This window comes from Cryptomeria japonica, chromosome 8 (assembly GCF_030272615.1).
Source record: "Cryptomeria japonica chromosome 8, Sugi_1.0, whole genome shotgun sequence".
Lineage (NCBI taxonomy): Eukaryota > Viridiplantae > Streptophyta > Pinopsida > Cupressales > Cupressaceae > Cryptomeria > Cryptomeria japonica.
The window spans coordinates 291,711,401-291,734,686 of record NC_081412.1 but is presented as its reverse complement, the minus strand read 5'-3'; the positions used below and the strand labels follow the sequence as shown (position 1 = coordinate 291,734,686).

At 39.4% G+C, this 23,286-nt stretch overlaps 1 protein-coding gene across 2 annotated transcripts in view; it reads right to left on the bottom strand.

Annotated features, from left to right (window-relative positions):
• The window catches only part of LOC131035897 (uncharacterized), a 51,543-nt gene extending 28,762 nt beyond the window's left edge, over window positions 1-22,781 (bottom strand). The window contains exons 1-2 of one of the 2 annotated variants that reach the window (XM_057967662.2): window positions 22,547-22,781; window positions 22,277-22,447 (exon numbers count right to left, since the gene is read on the bottom strand). In XM_057967662.2, the coding sequence (XP_057823645.1) occupies window positions 22,277-22,447; window positions 22,547-22,673 (298 nt within the window). In that variant the 5' untranslated portion in view covers window positions 22,674-22,781. The remainder of the gene's footprint in view (window positions 1-22,276; window positions 22,448-22,546) is intronic. The other variant, XM_057967661.2, reaches the window with a different exon arrangement.
• Window positions 22,782-23,286: the final 505 nt, after the last annotated feature.

The following is a 23,286-nucleotide window of genomic DNA, read 5'->3' as shown; positions in this document are numbered from 1 at the left end:
ATCTTGAGCACCTTTCACTTCATCCATAGGGCGGACTTTTGAAGACCACAACTTGGGCGGACTTTTCATCTCTCTCCATAGGGCAGACTTTCTCATGTTCACTTCATATGCCTTCCTCCTAGGGCAGACTTTTTAGGCATCTCCATCATCATGCTTGGGCGGACTTTTTTTTTTTAAGACTTGGAACTCAACCATGAAGAGGGCGGACTTTTGGCTTCCTAGGCAGCTTGGAGGGCGGACTTCTTTCCCTTTCCACATGGCGGACTTTTAGAGGTAGGCATCTTCCTTTATCCACTTGGGCGGACTTTTCACCTCTTAGGCAGCTTGGAGGGCGGAGTTTGAGCTGGTTCAAGAAGGCGGGCTTTTGCTTGCCTTAGACTTGCTTTGATGTCACCATGGATAGGGCGGAGTTTTGAGTTGGCCATAACTATTCACCATCATCCCATATGGCGGACTTTTTAGAACTTCTTTGACATAGGCATCACCTCAATTCTTCATGGCAGACTTTTAAACTCTCTCCATAGGGCGGACTTTTCAGCTTCCTGCCATAACACTCACCATCAATCCATGATTAGCCAAACTTAGAAAATATTTGGAAAGCTTCAAAATTTCACAATTTCTGCAATTTTAACCAGATTGACTTGAAATTTGAAATCCATACTCAGGCAAACCATCTGAAGTGTCATGACCCCCTAAAATGTAGGAACTTGGCTTTTTAGGTCGAAACTTGAAAATTTTCGATCACGATCGAAGCAGGTCAATGGTACCAGTGCAAACCCTAGGTCCCCACTCCGAAAAAGCAAAAAGTAGGCATCCCTAAAAAATAGGGAAAACTTTCTAAAAATAGTCATACCGAGGATTGGGCTAAAAATGCCAAAAACAAAACTTCCTAAAAAATAGGAAAAAGCAAAAAAAAAAACTTTCTAAAAATAGAAAGTTGTTCAAATTCGTTCAAATCAATTGCATTCTTCGTCCTTTGGCCTTTCTAGGCACTTTGACGGTGTCTGGACTTTGTTATTACTTGGCTTGCACAAACTGACTTTCAATCTCTGGGACTCAAACCGTTCAAAACTTGACAGAACCGAGCAGAACTGAAGCGAAAGGCCACGGGCACTAACAAAAACCCTAGAAAGCAGGAAAGGAGAGGGTCCCCATCTTCAATGGGGCGATGTGTGAAAAAGGTCACAACACATAGAAAATTGTAGACATCTGCAAGCAGACCAATCGATACCTGGGTGCGTTCAACATGGTATCAAAGCTGCGGTGGGCGAAAGTTCGAAGATCTTGTTGGTGTGACTATACAACGTAGTCACACAAAACAAAGCGTCGGAAAGCGAGGTCAGGAGTGGTGATATCGCCGAGGTCATCCATGGTTAAGTCACTAGAGGCAACAGGAAAAAGGCACTGTTGCACTCAATCTCCAACCGATCTTCTTCCTTGTTCAATTTGAGCCTTCCGGCCATGAAGTCGTAGGTAACCAGCATTTGGCTGAGCGCCTTCACATAGCTGTCAACGACCTCCTGGAAAGTCATGGCGGAAGGTGGCTACTACTCTTGGACCGGCAGTGGCAGCGGCCAATAGGCATGGGCATGCATTCAATGAAACAGATGTAATCCAGATTTGAATGCGCGGCCGTATTTTAGTTGAATGAAGGTGAGGCGGAGGAGCATGGGTGCAGAAATAATTATGATTCCCACGGAGAGCAAAGTTAAGACAAAAAGACAGGATGTGATTACATAATCGGTAAGTTATAGACGGCAATCATCTACACACAAACAGAACTGTAATCCTATTGAAAAGTGGCAGAGGTGAAAAACAATAAAAGATGGTGATTGGTTTAACATAAAAGACATCACCTAACATAGACAAGGAAATTAATATGAAGGCACAAATGACTTGAAGTCATAACAGCCGATTCTATTATTGTGAAGTGCTCCGTCAAAGGTTGCGGATAATGTTAATAAACATACAGAGAAACTCATGAGCAAATCAACTTCTTCAGCAATGACTACAGAAAGTTTTGACTGCATATTAAAAGGAATGGATGACGTTAGTGAATCATGAACATGTGTATGGAATAAACAAATGAGGTGGACATATCACTATGTTGTGGTAATATTAAGAACAATTATCAGTAACAAGAATCATCAAAAGGCAACCCGGATAAAGAATGAAATGTTGAAAATAAAGTATTAACTATTATGAACAATGATTGACTCCCGTAAAAGTGATTGAAGTTAGTGCATCTGTTTGTCGGTAAACACAAACAGCAGTTAATATTTAGCACAATATTAAGGATCTGCAACTAAGGTGAAACGAAGATTCAGAACAGCGATGATAAGTATCAGCAATGAATCCGTCAGTATTTCTGAGGGTTGCCCTTTATATGATTATTGCTGGAAATAATCGCAAGTCTTGGAAACTAAATAATACTATATCTGGAGTGATTTATTTATCATAGAAAGTGATTATGGTTGATGTGCAGCGATTAAGTTTTTCATAAAGAAAACAATATTATTAAAGAGAATCAATTTGCATATTCATATACATGAAATCCATGAAATGGATTATGGAGAGCAATGATTTTATGAAAGGCAATGAAGCACAGATCAATTACACAGGCAGTGATTGAAATAGAAATTTCAGTATAAGATATTTAATTATATTCAAATGCATACATTGAAACATGTCTGAATATATATACACTTCCGGCGTATATTGGAAATAAATGAGAAGCAAACATTCACTAGTCCTCTCGAGAATGTCCGTGATGATGTTATGGCTGCAACCCGAGCATCGAGCAAGGGCAATTGAAAAAAAAAAAAAAAAAAAAAAGCATACAAAGTTATTGAAAGTCTTGATGCTTGGAAGCTTCTTCGAGAAAGGGATAATGTGCTAGATATGCTGAAGTTTAAAATTCGTAAAGAAGCTCTAAGAACCTATTTATTCACCTATTCCTCATGTTGTGGTTCTCTAAGCTTAGATCAGCTTACAACCATGTAGCACAAGTGCATAGCATGGTGAATAAGATGATGATTGCAGAAGAACTTCATGCAAGTTGGGACCAGCCTACAAGGTGTGTTGTTACTCATAATGTGGAACCTACCAGATTACAAGCCTTGGCGGTACAGTTTGTTGAGAAATTGTCAGTTCTCATTGATAGTAATGAGAGAGCTTTTGATGCTCGAACAAGAGGTGGATTAGAGAGACCTCTAGCTGTTGTGGAATATATATACTGGTCATATACTCCCAGCAAACTTAAACTCAGTCAGGGACTTGGGTCATACTGTATCAAGCATTTCAATTCATCTATGGTGAAGGTTCGTTGGGTCTGGTGCAGGCTTGAAAAGCGCTTAAATGCAGCACTTGGAGAGATTCTGATTTAAAATGAGATAAGTATTTCTAATGTTCATGAATTTTCTGTGTGGCTATTAATTCATGCAATCATATTGGAATAGTGATTCACGCATGCTTCTAACATTGGTATTTCTCTTCGAGATAGTTTAGTTCTATAAACTATTATTAATCTCTTTGAGATGCTTTCAGGACGAACCAAGAAGCATAAGAGATTGCATTCAAGGAAGGAAGAACTTATGCTTGCTGCCATGAGACTGAGTTGGTGGCTAAAGACGTTTCTTCGAAGAGGAGGAAATAACATTCAGAGGGAGCAGACTGCGAAGGGATTTTGTTCTAAATCTCAGAATGGTCATATTCCTGCCTAGGGCTCGATCTTATGACAATAGATCCATGGCGCTTTTGGATCTGGCACTTCCAGCCGTATGAGGATCATACCAAATGATGAGAGTCTCATGAAGCAAGATATCTTCCATGATTGGGACCATATGAGCAGAGGATGCTTCCATGACAGAGGGAGCAGCTAAGAGGATGTGCTTCGATTGATATCCAAGAATCTTGGTCATATTGGTTCAAAGGGAGTGGACAATGTCAAGATGGTTTCTCTAGTGATCAGTCAAAGGACTATGATTCATGGGATGGAGTCCCATGGCCTTTATGTTGACTCCTAGGTCATGATATTCTTGGATAGATGAATACTTGGTGAGCTTGAAATACACCAAGAGTGATGCAAACTCCAATGTTGTATTTCATGAAAGGTCAAAGCATGTGGAGATCAAGTATCACTATGTTAGAGACATGGTGGAAAGGAATGCTATTCAGTTGAGATACATTAGTACTAATAAGTAGACGACAAACATTCTCACCAAGCCTCTCTCCAGGATAAAGTTCGTATACTTTCGAGATAAGCTTGGTATGGTGGAGAATGAAGCCCTAGCTGAGATTGAGTCTCAGCATCATTGATTTATTTATATTCTATACTAATGTATTCTTCTCTTTGAGAAAAATGTTTAAAGTGTAAGCTCTTGTTAATGCATTTCTTTTTGAGAGAGACTTGAGGTGAAAGCCCTTAACTCCACCCTCTGATATGGTTCATGGTGGATGTCATGTGTGACGCCATGACAACATCACATGAGAGAGTCCGTGATGATTTTCTTGTACTTGTGTGTTTACCCTCTGGATGAGCCATGGTGAATATCATTGTGAGGTGACGATCTCACAATAATGGTTGATATCACGTGAGGTGATATCTATGGAGCAACCATAATGGTTGATATCACGCGAGGTGATATCTATGGATAAACCATAATGGTGGATATCACATGAGGTGATATCTATGGATATGTGTAATGTCCCCTTCTCCGCAGTGATTAGTTTTGTTGGCCGTTAGCCTAGTTTGGAGGCTCATAGGCTAGTCGGGGGCAAAAATTAGGGTTTCCTATTTTCTAGGAGGATTCTTTGGTGTTTTCAAGGGGTATATGTGGTAGTTTGATAGTTTGGATTCTGGATTCCTTCTGGGTTTTCAAAGAGCTTCAGGATGGTTTGACATGCATTTGCATCGAGTGACTTTTTCCAAACTTACTATTTTTAGTAAGTGTGACGGCTGCTTAGAATGTGGTTAAAATCACTTTGGAAACATTTACTATTTCTAGCAGTATGCTATTTTTAGTAAGTACTATTTTTAGCAGTTCTACATTTAGCAAGATGTCAGTAGGCCTATTCAAATGGCTATTTTTGGCAAGTCAATTTGAGCAGTTGGTCTTCCAATTGGTGCTATTCTTGGCAAGGATTCTACAGCTCAACTCAATGGCTATTTATGGCAGTATTATTTTGGCAGGATCTTGTATTCACTCAGATGACTATTTTTAGCAGTTCAGTTCAGAGCCCCAACTCAGTTCAGTTTTGGTGATTTCCAGCACTTCAGTCTCCAGCTCAATTTGACAATAATCAATATTTGAGAAGGTATTTTTAATATATTAATACCTTCAGCATGAGGTATTAAAATTTGATTATTTTATGGATGGACAACTTAGGAAGGGAGAAAATATTAATTTTCTCCCAAGTCTTTTTGGGCGAATTATTTCACCTTCTTTTTGGATGCCAAAGTGCAATTTCATGAATATTATTTTTTAAGCATTATATTTATCAAAAGTGGCGATATGGATGAAAATGTGCTTAAGTTATAATGTTTTTATGTTGCAAAGTGTGGACCAAGGGAAAAGTTCGAACTTGAAGACTAGGTGGTGGATTTTCATCTTGGGCGCCATATACTTGAAGGAAATGAAATGAAATAAATCGCCAAATGTGAGTGGAATGAAATGACATGTGATTTGGCCGAATTTGGAGGCATTTGCATTTGAATTTGAACCTTCAAAATCTATAAATGAGAGGGTTGGGCTTCTCATTCATCATCTATGAAGAAAATTATAACGAAGTGCTGCCAAAATTTGGAGTGAAGCTTCGGGGAATAGATACCTCCTAGCTACTGCTTGGTTTCTTGCTTGCAATACAGCAACTAATTGAGCTTGTGACTGCTCTTCATCTAGAGGAGTAGATTTGAGGAACAATGTTGCAGATTTGCATGTCAGTTTCAGATATTTTGGAGTTTTTTCTGTGTTCATGTTGCTGGTCATGGTGTGTGCTGAAGCGTGTTTTCATTCGTAGCTCCTTGTGTGTGTGTCAGGTCATTCTGGGTATTCGCTCATTCATCTCCTATGTCATGGACAATTCATCTTGTAATTTTTTGTTGGTTTTCTTAGAGTATTGAATTTTATTATGCAAGTCGAAGTTTTCTGCTGTAACGCCTTATGCTAGGAGTGCTTTGGGTTGCGTGTTGAGTGTTCGGGGTCATATTGCTGCTGTTTTCCAGTTTGTACTTGGTCGCTCAATGCTTCTTGTTGGTTTGGGTGTGTTCTTGGGTGATTTGAGTCGGTTTTGAGTGAGTTAGGAGATTTTTGGTGTGGATTAGTGTTGCTGGTTATGCATTTCCAGCCTGCTATCATATATATCAAATTTTCGAAAGTTGGATTTTGGGTGTGTTTTTGAGAGTGTGAGTAGATTGGGTGGTTAGGTGATGACCGAAGGTGTTGTTGCAGTTGTCAGCTCATAATAAGCACTTGATTATCAAATTTCATATTTATTGTAATGCTGGTTAGTAGTACTAACAGCAACATTTTGGCTTTCTACTGTCCCACTGCATAAATGGAAGAGGTTGGCTTAGCCGCCTATCTTAGATTAGTAATATTTCTTATATTCAGAAATCATTGTAATGAATTTGTAAACTGGTTGGTAGTACTAACAGCTATCTTTCAGATTTCTTATTGGGTTCCCACTGCATAAGTGAAAGAGGCTGGCTTGGCCGCCTATCTTGAGTTTGTAATATTGTCCTCCCGCTGAATAAGCGGTGGAGTTGATATTAATTTCCATTTCTTGTCCTCCCGCTGCACAAGTGGTTGAGTGATTGCATTCTTCAGTTGATTGCATTGTTTTAATATCCCGCTGTATAAGCGAAAGGGGCTGGCTTGCCGCCCGAAGATTGTAATCATTTTCAAATATTGGCAGCTAATAATCCCCTCGACACTGTATGCTCTCACCCTCCCAGATTGGGCTCTCGGTGATCAGAAAGTTAAGGGTTACTTTCAGCAGCATTTGGTTTTCATTTCCTAACATTAACAAGTGTTGTGTTGAATGTAACTTTGTGAAAAAAAATTAACGGGGATATTACAATATGGCATAATGGTTGATATCACATGAGGTGATATCTATAGATGAGTCATGATGGTTGATATCACTGTGAGGTGGTATCTTTCCTTTCCACATATGAGAGTAGACACTGTGGTCAAACATCATGATGAGGTGATAAGCTTCCTTCTTGCTCATGAGTATAGTCATTGTGTTAGTCATCACAATGAGGTGATGTGACTTGTAGAGATCAAGAAGGATTACTCTCTAGCTAAGAGGGAGTGTTAGTGATGTAGCGTCAGTCGGTCTCCTTCTAGCCGACTCTGCAAAATCAAAATGGGTGAATGGCCTATCGGCCTTACACATTTTGTATTTTGATTATTTATATTTAATCATAACTATACCCTAGCCGATTGATCATTAGTGTTATTTATTTTACAACAAACTAATGATTATAAACTCGTCACTCTATTGGAAGGGTGTGATCCTCTAACTATAGTCACATCTCCCTGAGGAGAGTCGACTCCTATCGAGGAATACATAAGATTAGTGCTCTCCTTCATTGTGGTAGAGTGAGATACGAATGGTGTATGACAGACTGTCTATCGATATCAAAAAACCTTATATATTACATCAGATCGCAGATACATACAAGCAAATCGACATTACATATAGTCTGAGTTCATTCCATAGCAAACTGTAGACATCTGCAAGCACACTAATCGATACCTGGGTGCGTTCAACAGGATGTTAGCCTGTACCAGAAGAGTGTTTGGTATCACATCTAACTAGGATGTCGTGGGCTGCGTGGAGTCATTACCTTGATGAAATAGGGAGAGCTAATTTTTGTTCTGTGTGTGGAACGAGTTTAATGCTGTGATTTTATGTGAAGAGTTGCAAGAAGTTTTTTTTTTTTTTTTAAACATCTGATTCAGCTTTGGTTTTTGAAGTGATATCAAGCTTTAATAAAGCTGTAACAATGGAAATTGTTGGAAGTATGTGGAGCTGAAGATAAGTGTTCAGGTGTTGTGTTTAAAATAGTGATCTTTCTAAAAACTATGTGTAGTCAGGAGTGTGATGGTATGTCAAATGAAGATATATGTAAAAGGGAGAATCTCACGTAATCCATTAGTGCTCAGATTTGTGAAGCTGAGAGAAGGAAAGAAAAACCTCTTCAACAGTGATCTTGAGGTTGGTGCCTCAGTTTGTGAAGTGGGAACTTCATTTTGAAGAGTGTGATATTCAGAGGGTTGGTGCTCTCAGTTTATTGTTAGCTATTTGGTAATCTGGGTTGGTGCCCAATTAAGTTAATAAAAGTTTTTTGATGCCGTGGTTTTTTACCCGAAAGGGTTTTCCACGAGAAATATTGTGTTTACGATTTGCTAGTTGTTTCTCTTTATGTTTCAGTTGGTTTAATTTTGCAAATTGTTGAAACGGTTTGAAATACTGATTCACCCCCCCTCTCAGTATTTCTTGTGTGCTTCTCAGATGTAAGTATAGGAAGAACGTGACGCTTCCATTCCAAGGGAGAGATATATATTGAAGATTGGCATTCAAGAAGGGCAGGAAGCAATCTCATCAAATAACAAGGATTTCTAATAGAGATATACATTTGATTATGAGCAACCGATCAGGTTGCTATAAGGCAAAATAGCAGTCTTGCACATTAATACTTGTTGGTATGTGTTGATGTGTTTTTCATGCACATGCGAACACAGAATAAAATACCTAAAGGTACCTTATCCTCTCTTGAATAAAGCTCCTGAATGCTAAAGATATCGCAGAAGGATCAATCGGAGAAGCTTCAAGGTTCCTGTTATGTAGGACCTCTACTCGTGGATAAGCTCTTTGTGGTATGATGTGATTTTGTTGGAATCACAAGGGGACTTACACTTGATGACTAAACGTCTGATTTGCTTTGAACATTGCTAGAACACAGGATTTCACTAGCCTAGATTTTTTGAAAAAAAGGAAAAGGATGAGGGCGAGGAAAGGATCTAATTCTGACACTAAGAATGTAGGAGCAATGAATGATCTTTGATGAAATTCTAACTAAGTCTTGTTTTGACATCCCGGGACCATCTCCACAAGGTTAGTGCGATCTTCAGAGGAAAACTTTTATGATGTTCAAATCATCGCTACAGGCATAGACACCATTAGGCTGATGCATATCAATGAAGAAGCGACAATTGAAGTTAAGCTTAAGCTAAATGATTCCAATTGACTACACAAGACAAGTCTGCAATCAACAAACTGCTAGTAGTATGGATATACAAATTTCACCATCAATCAAACACATTTCTTCCACTCATCTAATAACATGAAATCAAATCTGAGAAGTATAGAGACCATGCAAATTGTTGAATCGACCCATAGATTTCACCATTTCTTCAATTAAGTTTTACAAGCCTTTTACAACAACATCTTGGCAACAATCTTTGCCTTCTCTTTCTATTCTACTCTAATTGCTATACTATTAATTGACTATTCACTATTTCTAACTATTCACCCTCTAACTACCGACTAACTATTCTTTATTAGCTATTAATGACTAACTATTAGCCTTTACAAATGAGGAGCCAGGGCTTATATAGCGCCCTTAATACAATTCAATGGCTTAAGATCAATTTGAGATCAATGGCCAAGATTTTACAATGAAACCCTAATTAGGGTTTGTTACAACAAACTCAATTCTGGCCAATGAAATAATTGCATTATTTGGACACATGTCTTCTCTGGAATATTCGACCAATGGAGAACCGGGGTAGGTACATCGAAGTTTGTGCCATCTTCCATGAGTTAGGTACATTGAATCTGGACACGCTGAGGTGGACCAACCTGATTGGAGGAGTGATGACGGGGATGCCACCTTGTTCGACACTTGGTTGATGTTTAATTTGGTGAGGTTTAGAAGCTAACTTTAATTAACTCTTCTGAAACTATTGGCTTCTTCAACGGACCCTTGCTTTAACCTCATTTGTCTTTGATGTGCAGGATGGATGGTGTACCTTTCCTTCAAACGTTGGACTGGAAGAGGTCGTCCTTGATGATGCTGGGCTGGAGAAGGTCGTCTTTTAACTGCAAGACAAACAAAAAGATGATTAAGGACACATGATAAATTCATTTCAACGTAGCATTTTCAACTTAAATCATCAACGAAAAGATATCAACATGAAACTTGCCCAAGATTTTCTCCAGGAACAGACCCTATAAGAATTTCTCCTTGGACCCTTTGGAAGGGTCAGGAGCGAAATTCCAACTTTAGCTCCAAATTCACATTTTTGAAGGTCAAACATCTTTCCAAGGCATTCCAAATAGCTTTTCTCACCCTAGTCCAGGCCTGACTTAGCACAAAATTTGGAGAAAAGGATGGTTTTAGTGTTTTTCACTCTGGACCCTTTGGAAGGGTCAGGAGCGAATTTCTTTGTTTGTAGCTCATTTTTCATCATTCCAACTTCAATCCACCTCACAAGGCTAGGAAATAGTTCTCTTCTTTCACCCAATCCAAGTTTGATTTGATTTTGTAAAGCAAAATAGGAGTTTTTTAGGATTTTCGCCCTGGACCCTTTGGAAAGGTCAGGAGTGAAAATCTTGTTTTAGGGCTATTTTGCCATCCTTTCAACTTCAAATCTCCTCCAAGGCATAGAACATCTTGTCTCACTCCTCTCCAGGGTATAAAAACCAAAATCTTGTCTTGATTTGCAAGGAAAAAGGGGAATCTTAGAAATTTCGCTCTGGACCCTTTGGAAGGGTCAGGAGCGAAAATTTTCATTAGGCTTCAAAATTTGCATTCTTGGCAACCAAAATCCACTCTAAGGCAATCCAAATGCCTTCTGACACCCTTGTCCAAGCTTGGCTTTTCTCAAACTTTGGAAAAAAGATGGTTTTAAGGATTTTCGCTCTAGACCCTTTGGAAGGGTCAGGAGCGAAAATCACTTCTAGGCTCAATTCCTTCATCTTTCATGGTTTCTAGCAACTTAAAGTCACTCTCGGGGGCAACTTCTCCTTGAATTTACCTTAGCCCACACTTGATCTAGCAAAAAATTGATAGCAAAGAGAGGTTTTGAGAAAATTCGCTCTGGACCCTTTGGAAGGGTCGGGAGCGAAAAATCTCATTCTTGACCCAAAATCATCATTCTTTCAACTTGAAACTTCTTTGCAAGGTAGAATCTCATCCTTCATTGCCCTAGGAACAAGGTTTCATGTCCAAGAAAGGTTAAAAAGTAGGCTTATAAGGAATTTTGCTCTGGACCCTTTGGAAGGGTCAGGAGCGAAATTTCCTTTCCTGGCTAAAATCCTTCATTTTCACAACTTCCAAACACTCTCAAAGGCAAGATCATGTCCATTTCCCCTTTCAACATGCTTTGGACATCACAATTTGGTCAAATAGGGAAGGAAATGAGGTCTAGGAGGATTTTCGCTCTGGACCCTTTGGAAGGGTCAGGAGCGAAAATCAAGATTTGAGCTTGATTCTTCCTTTTTCCAACTCAAAATCACCTCAAGAGGTAACTAAACATCATCCTTCACCCAAGGGATAAGGTCTTAAGCCAAAACAAGGTCAAAAGAATAGGCTTGCAAGGAATTTTGCTCTGGACCCTTTGGAAGGGTCAGGAGCGAAATTCACCTTCTTGGCTAGAATCCTTCATTTTTTCAAACCTTTCAAACATTTCCAACGTCCAAACATGTCTACTCTTCCCTTCAAAATGCCTTGCAAATCAAAATTTGGTCAAATAAGGCTAGAAATGAGTCTTAGGTTGATTTTCGCTCTGGACCCTTTGGAAGGGTCAGGAGCGAAAATCTTGATTTAGGCTTTAATTGCTCATTTTTCAAACTTCAATCTTCTCCTGGAGGCAAATATAGATTGTTTTCCACTTGAAGAACCAGGTTTTAAGCCCATTCAAGGTAGCAAATGAGGATTATAGTGAATTTCGCTCTGGACCCTTTGGAAGGGTCAGGAGCGAAATTCCTAATCTTGGCCAAAATCCTTCACATTTCTACGTTCCATCACCTCAAAAGGCAGAGACATGTTATTTCCTTCCCAAATTCGCCCATGGAACAAGGTTGGTATCCAAAACAAGGGAGCAAATGAGGCTTATGAAGAATTTCGCTCTGGACCCTTTGGAAGGGTCAGGAGCGAAATTCCTATTTTTGGACAAGATCCTCACTTTTCAAAACACTTCTCAAGGCAAGAACACATCAAGACTCACACACAAAGCCTAATAAACCAGTGCCCATCCAAAACAAGGAAGGAAAATGAGAGTTATAAGGATTTTCACTCTAGACCCTTTGGAAGGGTCAGAAACGAAATTCCTCTCCCAGGCTAGAATCCATCATCCCAAGGTCTAAAATCTCCTCTCCAAGGCAAAGTTGCATCAAACCTTCTCAATTATGCCTCAAAAGTCTACAAACTTGGTCAAGCTAAGGAGAAAAATAGAGGAAATAAGAATTTCGCTCTGGACCCTTTGGAAGGGTCAGGAGCGAAATTCACCTTAGGCCATGATCCTGACTTCATTTTTTTGCATTTCTTCATTCAAACAAGTTCTTTTGCCTTCTTTCAAGCCTGGGAATGCGTTAGTTGTAGGTTTTGATAAAAGTAGAATGTCTTATGGAGAATTTCGCTCTGGACCTTTTGGAAGGGTCAGGAGCGAAATTCGCTTTGGACCCTTTGGAAGGGTCAGGAGCGAAATTTGACATTTTGGACTCTCCGTCAAGATCATTTTATGGAATATAACATTTAAGTATAAGTGACATTTATATTCCATATATACTTCCAGGATGTTTGAGAGTGGTTTCGGACCTCCAGGAGTTATATTGCAAAATCTAGCTTTTGGAGGATTCTTCAGTTTTCCAAACAGTCAAATTTCAGGATCAAGACATTCCAGACTTAGCCAAATTTCAGGATCAGGGCATTCTAGACAGCCAAATTTTAGGGCATTTGAAGATCAAGATGACATTCCAGACTTCATCACTCACCAACTTGACCTAGCTCGGACCTTCAAGAATGATACCCACTCACAAAGCAAGACACAATTAGCAACGAGAGCAAAACCAGGCCCTAAGGAAGACTCTCAAAGAAACCCTAATTCTGGGGCCCTGTGGACTCACCCTGGCTCAAGCAAAGCCTGTAATCCAACAATCCCCTTGACAGCACTCATCCTGCAAATGCTAACAAACAAAACCCAAAAAGACCTAGAAAACAAACCCTAGAAAGCAAAAAGCAGGGGTCCCCATTTGCAATGGGGCGATGTGTGAATACGTCACAACAGTATGCAACATAAATAGTGGTGTTCTTATATTATTTAATATATCTTTATCAAGATATTAATAATGTAGAACACAAGATGCCATTGAGAGGGGGGGTGAATCAGTGGTTTTCAATATTTTACCCTTTTAATTCTAAATGTGAATACTGGTTAACATATCAAAGACCAACAAGACATACCGGTGAGATAAGGGAAGAGAACATTATGCAGGCACACACAAGGATACATCACACAACACCGGATATACGAGGAAAACCCAATATGGGAAAAACCTCGGTAAGAAATGTTGTTGGAGTCTACTGCTCCAATCCAGCCTCACAAATAAAACTATTACAACGTTTAGGGCACCAACCCAAGGAGCACCAACCCCTGCACCGAGCACCAACTCAGTGATTACAATGAATACAAACAATACAATAGTTATAACCCAGTTACAAATGAATTTTGTAACCTCTCACAATCAAATCACTCTACCGGTTCTACTCTTCTCAACCGGTCTTCCTCTGCTCTGTTCTCTGTCAATTCTCTGCTCACACTGATCCTGCTCTCCTTCACTCTCTGCTACAACCTTACCGGTTGAGTCCTCTTTCTGTTACTCTGCCTCTTCTCTGTCGGTTCACTTTTCTCTAATCTCTACTAGTTCTCTGATTACCAATCAAGCCCTGGTTTGTTTCTACCTTGTCGAATCTTCACTGACACTCCCACTGCACTGCAACACCCTTTGTTGCCTTCCTATCAGATCTAGCACTACCAGTTCACTTGACTGCTACACTCTTTGCAGCTTACCAGTCACTCTAACGGTCTAGCCTTACCAGTTAAACCCCTCTTAAGCCACCTTGTCGATTGCACCTCCACACACTCTCAGTCGTTTATGATCTTCCACAGATGACACTTGGACTGAACCATTGATACGCTCTTCTTCTCCTCTATCCGGCCTGCAGCATCAATCTATCAATTGCCTTAACCTTGCCAATTATATCCTCTTGCCGATTACACTACCATACACTCAGTCACTTCTAAGTTCATCAATTAACTCACTGTCTAATTGGCTTTCTGATGCACACTCACTCTCTCTTCTTTTGTATCTGGCATCACAGCCTCTGGCAGCATCATCGAGGCCTTTCAATCTTTGATCTTTATATTTATAACCAAGCTTTCCCGCCAAAAGAAAACTCAAACTTGGCGTGCTAGGTTTTACTCCACCAAGCACGAGGCATATCGAATCCAATTAAACCTCATCTTCGAGATTGACAACCTGCAGCAAATCAAGCTTCACTGCCATATATGTTCCTTCCAGCACACGTCTTCTATCTTTGGTAACCTACATCCTGATTTGTCAACCTTGTGTTTTGTCAATCATCATGCATGATGCAGTTTCCTTCACCTACTTCGATCTGCACTTGGATATCCTGCATCAATCGTTGACGTCAAGGAATCAGATCTTTGTCCTTCGTTTTTCCTTGAGCCGCAACCCTCTGCATCTAACCCGTGATTTTCGGGGTCTTCATTTAATGTTGACCGACTCTGCAACTACTTCGCTGAAGCACTCTTCACCGACCTCTGCATGCTTGCCACCTGGTATCCACATGTCATCTTTGTCTGCGTCCAGCTCAACAGAGTCCACTGTGTCGGTTTAGGCTCTGTCACCGACCATGTGCACTACCAGTATACACCTACCGGTTCATCTTACCTTACCAGTTATACTAACCGGTTAACCTTCAAACCATGCAGTCTCCTATTCTGTCGGTTGGATCACATTTGCCCGGTCACTAAACATGTCAATCCTCAACATACATTCAGAGTGAGCCACTAATGCACAATTCTATCTGATGAGAGCCTTTCACCTTTGCCGCTTTGGTCTCTTGTCGGTTGACATCCTTACCGATTGACACTAGCATGTCAAAAGTCTTCAATGCACACATTCTATCATACCGGTGACATGACAACACAGACATCAATCATTAACAAGGATCTCTGTTGATATCAGCATTCTGGTAACTCCATGTTAGCAACTGCTAAACCTTACCTTCATCTTCATAAGACCGGTTCTCCTCTCAACTGGTTTGTCAAAGTGACAAACTTATCCTTCCTTTTCTATACCGGTAACTCATCATGCCTTCTCTTGCTAATCCGGTGCACACCTTTGGTTTCACATGCTGGAGGCTTCTAATGTTTCACTTTGGTCATTTGGTGTGTGTCTTCAACCACCTGCCTTTAACTTCTCTGATTGTCTTATCCCGAAGGGTTATAATGCATTCTATGCATGTTGTGAGATAAGCTGAGTATTACCACTAACCGGTGGGAGTAGATAGACAGTAGCACTCAATCTACCAAACATCTGATGGGAGTGGATCTTTGTTGCTCATTCTGCTTCTGGCATTGCACTAGCATGACTTTACTGAGATTGAGCAAACATATCTTCAAACAAACATATGACCTAGTAACCTTCCCATATGTCTTCCTTGCTATCTTGAGGCAGCACACTTTCTGTCAGAGTTCTCTTCATTCTATGACAACATCTTCATCCGGTGGGAGTCCTGTTGTATGACATCAAACAAACAGCATACTAATTGCATGCCCTTCTTCATTAGCTCAACCTTGCTTTCTTACCGATCACAATGCTTACCAGTTGGCAACAACACACTGCCAACACATCACTTACTGATTGTCATTCCATACTGGTCTCCAATACTTACTCACCGGTTAACATCCCATACCGGTTGACATCAATGACAACACAATGCCAACAATCTCCCCCTTTGGCGTTGATGTCAACACATGTAGTATCCGGTATACTACAGGTCATTTCTCTCCCCCTTTGACAACAATGGCAAAGGGAACTGACTAAACTTTCTACCGATTGCTTCTCCCCCTTTGACCATTATACTCTGCATCCTCTCATCCAGCAACACTTGAGATAGAGGGTTCAAACACCAACCGACAGCAATTGTATATACCAATCTGATACCAATTGTAGAAAAGTGTGTCAGTGAATTTCACTTACCTGCCGGTCAGACTGCATCTTCTCCCCCTTTTGTCATGTAGGAGGTTATTCTGACACCAATTGTTGATGCTGACATTGATACCAATTTGATATCACTTGTATATTTCTCTGATACCAAATGTATGTTCTCCCCCTGTGCAAGTAACTCTCCCTCATTGGCCATCATATGGTTCAAAAATCAAGGGATGTAAAGCTATGAACTCGCCCTGAACCATAGACCTCAGGTCTTCTTTGCCTGTCAAGTCCTAAACCGGGGCTCCAATCTGCACCTTATACCGGTAGAGATGAGTATATGTGATCTACTGAAGATCTTCCAGCTCTATGACATCCATCACAACTTGTTATGACTTTACATGACCACAATGCCAAACCACATCACCATCATGTCAACAATCAAACCAATTAAGTCAAAATGATGTATGCACATGAGGTTGACTACCGGACCAACACATTGTCAATCGAGACTTCTCCAATATCACTTGAGACATAATTTCCTCAATCCAAGCAGCCGAAGTCACTGCAATGATCATAATCTGCAATTCCGGTCAATATCCATACCGGTAACATACTATACACACCGGTTTACTATACCGGACCAATATCTCTACCAAGACATCTTATCCACTCAACTGCATCTTCCAGAATCAAACGCCTTTGCTACCAATTTTGCAGTTTAACCATTCATGACACTTGCAGCAGAAAACCATCTCACATATGTAGATGTGTAGCCAAGGCACTAACTACACACACTGCCATCTCATCTTCTCCCATGTACTGGTACCGACCTAACCTTACATTTGTCCTTTCCAAATTTTGGGGGTGAATAATATGATCAATATGTAGCTCCCCCTAAGGTTCTGCATCTCCTTTAAGCCTTAGGAGATATCACCTATGCATTGAATGCACAGTGCCTGCCCATGGTTGTATTTTCTTCCTTCTTCCTCCAAACCTGCTTGAACTCCCTTCTTTTCTCATTTGTTGTCTCTAGAGCAGTATTGACTTCCTTTGCTAATTGGTTCTTGCTCCAACAACATTGTTGTAGTAGCAGACTGTGTTCATGCCAGACAAAAGATTGGAGGACCTTCTATTAAAACGATTTGATGATCTTCTCCAAACCATGTTGTTGTACCCAGCTACCGGAACCAATGGAATTCTTGATCTTGCAAGGACACTTCTCCTTTCATTCCATGCAGGTCTTTGATTCTCATATGCTCTATAACCACTTCCATGTTGAGCATGATTGTTACACCGACTACCATAAGACAAAATATTCTTATTGTTATTCCTAGGAAAAACATTTTGTCTATTCCTAGACCTCATTTTACATTCATCTACTCTATGGCCATATCCTTTACATGAAAAACGGTAACCGGAGAAAAAGGGCTTATAACTTACAAACTTGTTTTGCAAAACATGATGTGATCTTGCAGGCTCGTTTCCTCCATTCCTTCTTCCTTTGTTGTTGATCCCGAGATGCTCATTTACAACAGACATATGTCTTAGCCTTCTCCTATTCTCAATTTTGTGTGCAGCAGCATCTCTTTGTCTTCTACCGGCAAGAGGTCTTCCAAGATGTCTTCTTATGTTCTTATTTCTGATGAAGCCACCTTCATTCAGCTTCCTTTTTCCTTTTGGATCTGCATTATTTCTCCTTGCAGCACTGGTCTTCATCCTCATGTCTTCACCGGTTGTAGTTAGATCAACCTTCTTCCTTGGAGCTTTCTTGATTGTGAAGGTCTGACCATTTGTATTTTCACTTGTGGAGACAAACTGAATGTCCTTGTGGGAGACATCCTTGCTTGTGGAGCATTCACGGGCAGCATATCCTAATCCTCTGGTATCCTTGGAGTGTTTTTGTTTGTTCAGCATTTTGTCCAAAGCATCAGTGCTGCCATCAAACCGGATCCTCACCTTAAGCTCATCTTGGCACCTCTCAAGGTCTTTTCGAAAATTCTCCATTTCTCCTTTTAGCCTCTGACATTCTTTATTCTTTGCCTCCACTTCTAGCTCCAAATCCTCACATCTACTCTCCTTGGCATCAAAGACTGATTTCAATTCACCAATCATTCCTTTGGCCTCTTCAAGTTGAGTTGTCAATATGCAGATATTTCTATTTGACTCTTCAAGGCATGTTCTCAATTGATTGCATTCTTCGTGAACTGATATTTTGTAATTCTTAAATTCATTCCTAACATTTTTCAGCTCATCTAGGGCACTTACCAGCTCCCCTTCAAGATCAACTTGAGCCTCAACTTCTTCTTCATCTTCACAATCACTACCAAACACATCTTGCTGGTTGGATTGATCTGCATTATCCCTTTTCGATGTGTGCATCTCACTTTCTGTCTGTTGAGCCATGAAGAGGTGGGTTTCTTCTTCATCATTGTTGTTGCTGCTAACTGATCTAGACTTATCAACTACACATTCATCTTCTATATAAATCTTCTTGCTTCCACAATCTGATCCAGCGGTGCAAGGTTCTTCACCATAAAGTTTCTTGAGTCTATCCCACAAGCTCTTTGCAGATTTGCATCTGTCCACTTTTGAAGAAACATCACTGGAAAGTCCACTAAGAATCAGTGCCTTCATTGCTTCAGCATTGCACCTGTATCTTCTTTCTGATTCGGGATCGGTGGAAGGACTGACAGAATTAGAAAGACCATTAACAACCGACATCCAAACATCATAGCCTGATGAGGACAGGTAGACTTCCATTCTACAACTCCAAATGAAATAGTTTGACCCATCAAACACCGGAGTAGAAATTGACTCAAAACTGACCATTGTGTTCTCAAACTAGAATCTACCCAAGCTGGAGAAAGCTTATCTAACCGGGAACCTAAGGCTCTGACACAAATTGTAGAACACAAGATGCCACTGAGAGGGGGGGTGAATCAGTGGTTTTCAATATTTTACCCTTTAAATCCTAAATGTGAATACTAGTTAACATATCATAGACCAAGAAGACATACTGGTGAGATAAGGGAAGAGAACATTATGCAGGCACACACAAGGATACATCACACAACACCAGATATACGAGGAAAACCCAATATGCGAAAAACCTAGGTGAGAAATGCTGTTGGAGTCTACTGCTCCAATCCTACACAAGAAGAAGCAATGTTGAGATCAGATAAGAGATGTTTCAGGAAGATTCCTTTTTATCTTGGTGTCAAACCCAATGATGAAGTGGAAATAATGGCACTTTTGGAAGGCTTCAAGTTGGTGAAATCTATTAAGTTCAAAAATCTAGAGATTGAGGGAGATTCTCTTATTATCATCAATGATAGCAAGAAGGGTGAGATCAAGGATCGGAACCTTAAGAATATAATAGATGAAGCAAAAAAAATTGTCAGCATCTTTGAAGATGTTGCCTACACTCATTATTACAGTGAAAAGAATGGCTAGCAGATATATAATATCCCAAAACAGGTGAATTTTCAATTGATTGGACTTTGGCTCATTTTCCATATTTCCGATGAGCTAAGGTGAAGTAGTTAGGAAATAATTTACTTTATATTTGTTTGGCCCTATTTTAATTTATATTTTATGGGAACTTGGACCATTAAATATTAAACAATATTCAAATTATGCGAAAGTGGGTATTAGATTTCCCATGGGGGCCGTCAGAGGCTCTTTCTTGAAGATTCTTGACGATTATGTTGAGTTGTGCTTGAAACAAGCACTATTTGGCAACAGGTGATGGTGGAGGCTTCAATGCATTTTTCAGATTTGCTTTTCCCACCAGATGAGATGTGGGACTTATTGGGTGCCCATTCTAGTGCACTTGTCTATATATTTTGTGTTGGTGTCTTCTAGGGAATCTTTTGACAGTTCATTCTATCATTTCACATTGTATGAAAAATTTGTTCTACAATTATCTTTTGTGGATAAAAACCCATGGAGGATTACAGCTTGTGGACAAAACCCCATGAGTTGTAAGGGTCATAGCACAAAATCCCTGTGATTCTTGTTAGCATTCTCACTCTGGAAGTGCATTGGAGCTTCAACAGATAGTGCAGTTCAGCTTGAGTTAAAGAAGTGTTTGTTTGCAGGTGTAATGTTTGTTGTTTACTTTCTAGAATTGTTGTAGGTGTGTTTGCTGCTGTCTGCTGTGTGAGCAGTATTTTGATATTTTACAGCCATGAATATCAGTTCTTTTGATGTGGTGTTTCTATATAATGTTTGTGTAAAAAATTAAAAATCGAGCAATGTATTGTGAGATTTCATTGAGTAAAACTCACCAGATTTAAGAAAAATAACATCAGTTCCAGATATCTTTTTACTGTAGCTGTGGGTGTTTTGCATGTGTATTGACTGGTGAATCAGAGCCCAAGATATCATCCTTTGACTATAGCTTTCGCAGGAGTATTTTGGGATATATTGATATACAGATATACAGATATGTATGCGTGGACACACACATACACACATATTTATATGTATGTACATACAGATATATAGTTATACATCAGTATATAAATATAGATGCATATATGTATATACAGATATGCATGCATGAACTTATGCATAGAAACGAATATTTTAATGAGGCCACTGCAGGTTTCTTAATATTATTGTGTCGATAACATATGGGGATTTATGTTGGAATAAAGAGAGGATTGCAGGGCAGTTTCAATGAAGAAAGAAATTTATTGCTCTTAAACCAAGTTGACTATATCACATCAAGTTCCTAGGCAATAATGATGAGTACTTTCTTTTGGAAACGGGTAATAAGGCTTTGTTCCTAGGCAATAAGGGTTTTTTCCTCGATTCTGGCCTGAGGTAAAGTGATAACTTGTTGATACTGAGCAAGAAGCGTCTCCAGTTTGAAACCCGCACCCAGATTGGGGAAAAATATGATAGAAGCACTCGATTACAGCATGAACTAGCCAGAGGTAAAAGATGGTAACTCTCTAATGTAAAATAGTGGGTTTTGTATTCCTCCCTGTGTAGAAAAAGGGGACAGATATTAAAAATTGCACGTTTATAACTCCTCGATAAAAAAGCATTTGTCATGTCAAAAATACTGTAATAAGGCTTTGTTTTATGGACCATTATGATGTCATGCATTGCTTCTTAATTAAGCCTTGACTCTCTTGGGGCTATAAGAAGAGAGAAGACTGTAAAAGTGAAGACCGCTGATGATATTGAAAAAAGGATATAAATTCACAATTTTAACACGGGCAAGCAACCAGTAGAAAATTAATACCAAATGTGACATACAATGCAAGGATATGACATGAAAAGATTTTAAGAGATTTACAAAAGCCAGTGTTGGAACTCGATAGCATATGTAGAAATTGTCAATCCAAAGGTAGGAAGAAGGGCTAAAGTCTCAGACTCTTGCCACAACCATAAGAATAAAAGCTAAGGGAACACCTGTTTGTCAGTTCACTGATAAGGGTTTTTTCTGTCAGGTTTCTGATATTTCTCTAATCTTAACTGCCAGATTTTTAGTAAACTCCTACCACTGATGATTTCCGATATCTCTCTTATGACAAGAGGAGGTAACCCTTCTATACATTACAACTAAGACCCATTCACATGCAAATTTGCCTAACAAGAAGGCATTTTTACTAGTTGAACAGTCTATCAATTTTAGTTAAATTCTCAATTTCTTATCCAAGGAGTTGCGTTGTAATAGTAATGAAAACAATTGTAAGAGCGTCCCAGAGGTTTAAACCACCAGTAGAAATGTGGCGAAGATAATTTCCAAAGTGATACATTCCAATGTAAGCCAGAGCCTTCAAATCTAAAAACCGTAGCTAATATCTTCAATAGAGTTGTATATGGGCTCGGTGTAAGGGCAAGTTGCCGAAGTTTGGGTACAATAGGTGCTGTGTTCAATTTTTATAACGGACGGACCAGTGATGGACTGGCTGGCCTTGATCAATAAATATATCTTACCCAACAAGATAAGAAATTTAAAAGGAAAAAATAATAATAAGCTGCTAATATATTGGATGCTTACTATGGTGTCTGTGTTTATGTTTGTGGCCCCCCTTTTTAACTCTGGAATGCTGCTCATCAGAATCAGTGTCGTCGTGATCATCTCGGTGCCTTGTTTTCACCTTGTCCTTTTTGCTTCGTTTGTGCTTCTTTTCCTTGCGCTCCCTCCTTTCTTTCCTTTTTCTGTTGTCGTCTTAGACACAGAGAAGAAACCATATGCATTCGCAGAGCAATGAATAACACAAGCTAAAGATTGAAAAAATAAGGAGTGAAAATAGGAGTGGCAGGGCACCTGCAGAGGAATCGGAATCCACGGGGGATTTCTTTTGCCGTCTCTTTTTGCTAGACTTGCGCTCATCATTATCGTTATCACTGTCCCTGCCATCATCCCTTCGTTTTCCTTCTTCGCTTCTCGCCATGTCCAAATAGTTAAATAGAGTGTCTGCTTTCTGAGATTTTTACAGCAGCATAAGATGCAATGCGTCTTGTTCTCGCTCAGGCTCCTTATTCAGAGCATAATTCTCTTAAATTTGATGGCCGTACGCCAGTATTTATAGATTTTTTGTAAGTAAATGTGTATATATTTTAACAACTACCTTAAAAGGGAAAAATTATTTTTGACATGAGAAAATTGTATTATTTTCAAGGCAATGTTAGAGAGGATAATTAAGAGATATTTCAAGGTCTCAATAGTCATGAGTTAGCAAATATAATTCAAAGAGCATTTAGGAAGAGTGGAAGAGTAAAAGAGTAAAAAATAAGAAATCAGAAATAAATTGTTTTTTGGTTAATTTTTGGTTTGATGAGGAAGTAAAATTGTAAGGTGAACTTTAAAAGAGTCAAGTAAGAAAAAATAAGTATAAAATTGTATATGTAGATTTTAGGAAAAAAAATGTTGAATTCATGGACACAATGTGAGAAGAGCTAATCTACTTAAGAAGGAATAACCCAAAGCTATTTTGGAAGGAACTTCAACCCAAAAAAAACTAAGATGACATTGTAGCTAATCAATGGTTTGAATATGCAAAACAA